This window comes from Cupressus sempervirens, chromosome 9 (assembly GCF_028749045.1).
Source record: "Cupressus sempervirens isolate cs-2001-9-10 chromosome 9, ASM2874904v1, whole genome shotgun sequence".
Lineage (NCBI taxonomy): Eukaryota > Viridiplantae > Streptophyta > Pinopsida > Cupressales > Cupressaceae > Cupressus > Cupressus sempervirens.
Genome location: NC_143126.1, coordinates 578,799,628 through 578,802,541, shown reverse-complemented (window position 1 = coordinate 578,802,541; position 2,914 = coordinate 578,799,628). Strand labels below are relative to the sequence as shown.

The 2,914-nt window shown below is 38.3% G+C and overlaps 1 protein-coding gene across 1 annotated transcript; it reads right to left on the bottom strand.

Moving 5' to 3' along the window:
- Positions 1–1,055: 1,055 nt before the first annotated feature.
- Positions 1,056–2,101, bottom strand: LOC149539983 (disease resistance protein RPV1-like). Its single transcript, XM_089802638.1, has 2 exons — positions 2,071–2,101; positions 1,056–1,951 (listed from the first exon to the last, which is right to left on the bottom strand). The coding sequence occupies exons 1-2, from the start codon at positions 2,099–2,101 to the stop codon at positions 1,056–1,058; spliced, it is 927 nt and encodes a 308-aa protein (XP_089658764.1).
- Positions 2,102–2,914: the final 813 nt, after the last annotated feature.

Genomic DNA, 2,914 nt, shown 5'->3' with positions numbered 1-2,914 from the left:
CAGGTTGCCAATAGAATTGGGGAGGCTATTTATTGTAACACACCCTCTCATGTCTAAGTGCTGCAGTTTGGACAGGCTACCAATGGCATTAGGGAGATTATCTAAGATTGGCAATACTCTCAAGTCTAAATGCTGCAACTGTGACAGGTTGCCAATGCTATCAAGAAGGTTCCTTATGAATATACACCTTTTCAAATTCAAGCGCTGTAGGTGTGATAGGTTGCCAATGGTACTAGGGAGTTCTCGTAACAGTGTACATTTTCCCAAGTCCATGTGCCGCAACTGTGATAGGTTGCCAATGGTACTAGGGAATTCCCCTAACAGTGTACATTTTCCCAAGTCCATGTGCCGCAACTGTGATAGGTAGCCAATGGTATGAGGAATGTTTTTAAAAATTTGGCAGTCTCTCAAGACCAAATGTTGCAGCTTTGACAAGTTGTCAATTGTATTAGTGAGGTTCTCTAATTTCAAGCAGCTTTTCAAGATTAACTGTTGCAACTTTGAAAGGTTGTCAATGGCATTGGGTAGTTCCTTTAAATTTTCCCACCCTGTCAAGTCCAAGTACTGCAGCTGTGACAGGTTAGCAATAGTATCGGGGAGGCTCTCTAAGCTCCTATACCCTGTCAAGTCCAAGTGTTGTAGTTGTATGTTAGGAAGTGAAAATAGGGAGGATATAGAACGGCTGGAAAGGCCATAGCAGTGTTTTAACTACAGAGTCTTCAATTGCCAAATGTTGTTACTCACAAATTTGGAGTGGCATGGCCTCTTTATCTCTCTAGTCATTATATTACGACAGTCACAACTTTCCAGCCTTAGCCACACCAAATTTGGAGGTACCATGGTAACTGGCTCTTTTATCATGTCTTGAATGGGCAGATGTCGCAAATGAAGATAGCGAAGAGCAGGTCCATAGAGCGCCTCAAGTCTTTGAAGGTTGCCTCCATTGAGTCGAAGGCAAGAGAAATTGATGTTGCGGGATATGTTGCTTAATTGGGCAAGCTCCCATAGTCGGGTACCCTCTTTCTCTTTTTCAGCAATATTTCGGCCCATTTCTCTTAAATGGTCATGTATACCAAAGACACCTTCATCAAGAGATTGGACACGACAATGTCTACCATCTTGTACACGGATTTCCAGAAAATGATGGGGCATGTTTTGTCTTCTCCAATGAAGAAGCAAGCTATGTCAAGGAACATTTCTTTTTCCTCATCACTAAGGGCCTTATAACTTATGTAAAGTCTTTCATGAATTTCTGGGTTGAGGGTGATATTTTCAAGAGCTTCCTTCCAGCACGCTTGGTCATCCTGCTTATCATACAAGAATGACCCAATCACTTCCAAAGAAAGAGGATGCCCTTTGCAAGCTTCATCTATTCTCTTAGACAGATCTTTGTAACTGGGAGTTGGAGCTGCTCTAAGGAAAGCATACCAGCTAAATAATTGGAGACCTTCATTTATACCCAACCCACTCATCTCGTGGACACATTCCAGTGATACCTGAGCAACATTGAGAATGTGCTTGTCTCTGGAAGTTAGAATAACTCTACTGCTAGGGGCCAGCCAATCCCCAACCAATGCATTCAATCGTACAACAGCATCCACATCAACCAAAACAAGTAGCACACGCTTTCCTCCCAGTCGATCACTGAACAAAGATACTCCCTTATCAACACTGTCCACTTTTTCTCCATATTCTGATAAATTTTTGAGAATTATTTCCTGCAATTTTGCAAGGCTTGTAGCCTCTGAAGCAGTGGTATGGACATCGAATACAAATGAAGAAGCATCAAAATTAGCATAAATTTGATTATAAACAGTCTTCGCGACTGTGGTCTTGCCAACACCACCAATGCCCCATATTCCTACTTTAGCCACCTTATCTCTTGAATTGAGATTTAATTTTTCAATAAGAACATTCTTCAAACTGTCCAATCTCACTGGATGCTTGGCAACTTCCAAAGGCACTCTATCCAATGTTTAAATTAGGTCATTCACCATTGTCTTCACAAGTCTAGCTTCGTAGCTGCAACAATCAGATTAGGTCAATAAAAAATGTTAAAGTACTACTTACTCTGAACAGTTGCAGTAAAAGTTAAGAACATAGCTTTCACATATGGTATGAAAGGAAGCAAAAATAGTATATATAAAAATTAATCACGGATATTAAGTTTCCAGAGTCCATGATATAATGCTTGATAGATGCTTTTGAAATTTTACTTCTGTATCTTTTGTATGATCTACCATTTTTCTCTTGTTTAATTCACTATTCTCATGATGCATTGTGATGTATGATCCAAGACATTGATTCAGAAAAGATATATAGTTTTAATCCCAAGTCTATGAAGGACATAAACAAAAATATTAAGAAGAACAAATAAAACATTAAAGAATTATTTAGCTTAATACGATAGCCCATTCATTTATAACCCAAGTTGTCGTTAAGGATGGGTATGGGAAAAAAATGGGGTTTGGGTACATGACTCGGATATGTATATGTATGTATCTCTATTTATAGAAAAAATTTAAGAAATATGCAGAAATAATAAAATCAGATAACATATATCAGACATAATATCAAGAAAAAAATATCGGAAATAATATAGTGACTAGAGTCCCACACACTAGGTGGAATCATAGATTCAAGTCGAGAGTAGCACATCTAAGCAACAAAATTCAATGTACCACATTGTGTCACCTATTAAAATAAATCTGAGCTTAGACAGAGCTGTCAAAGAGAGGCTCAATCAATATTTGAAGACTTATAGGTGAATATATATATATATGTTAGGAGGATAGTGAAAATCATTTCAAGGTTGTGGCTCCAATCGGTCACTTGCCTTGGTAATAGGTATTATCGCTGCAATAAGGTGAAAAATCACAGATGTCTGACTTGAACAAGATTAAACAATATGAAA

What these genes read in the sequence shown, in the direction of transcription:
- LOC149539983 (XM_089802638.1), bottom strand. Translation starts at nt 2,101, where the DNA reads ATGTTCTTAACTTTTACTGCAACTGTTCAGA. An exon ending in TTTTACTGCAACTGTTCAGA is followed by an intron (nt 1,952 to 2,070) that starts GTAAGTAGTACT and finishes TGCCTTTGGAAG; the next exon opens with TTGCCAAGCATCCAGTGAGA.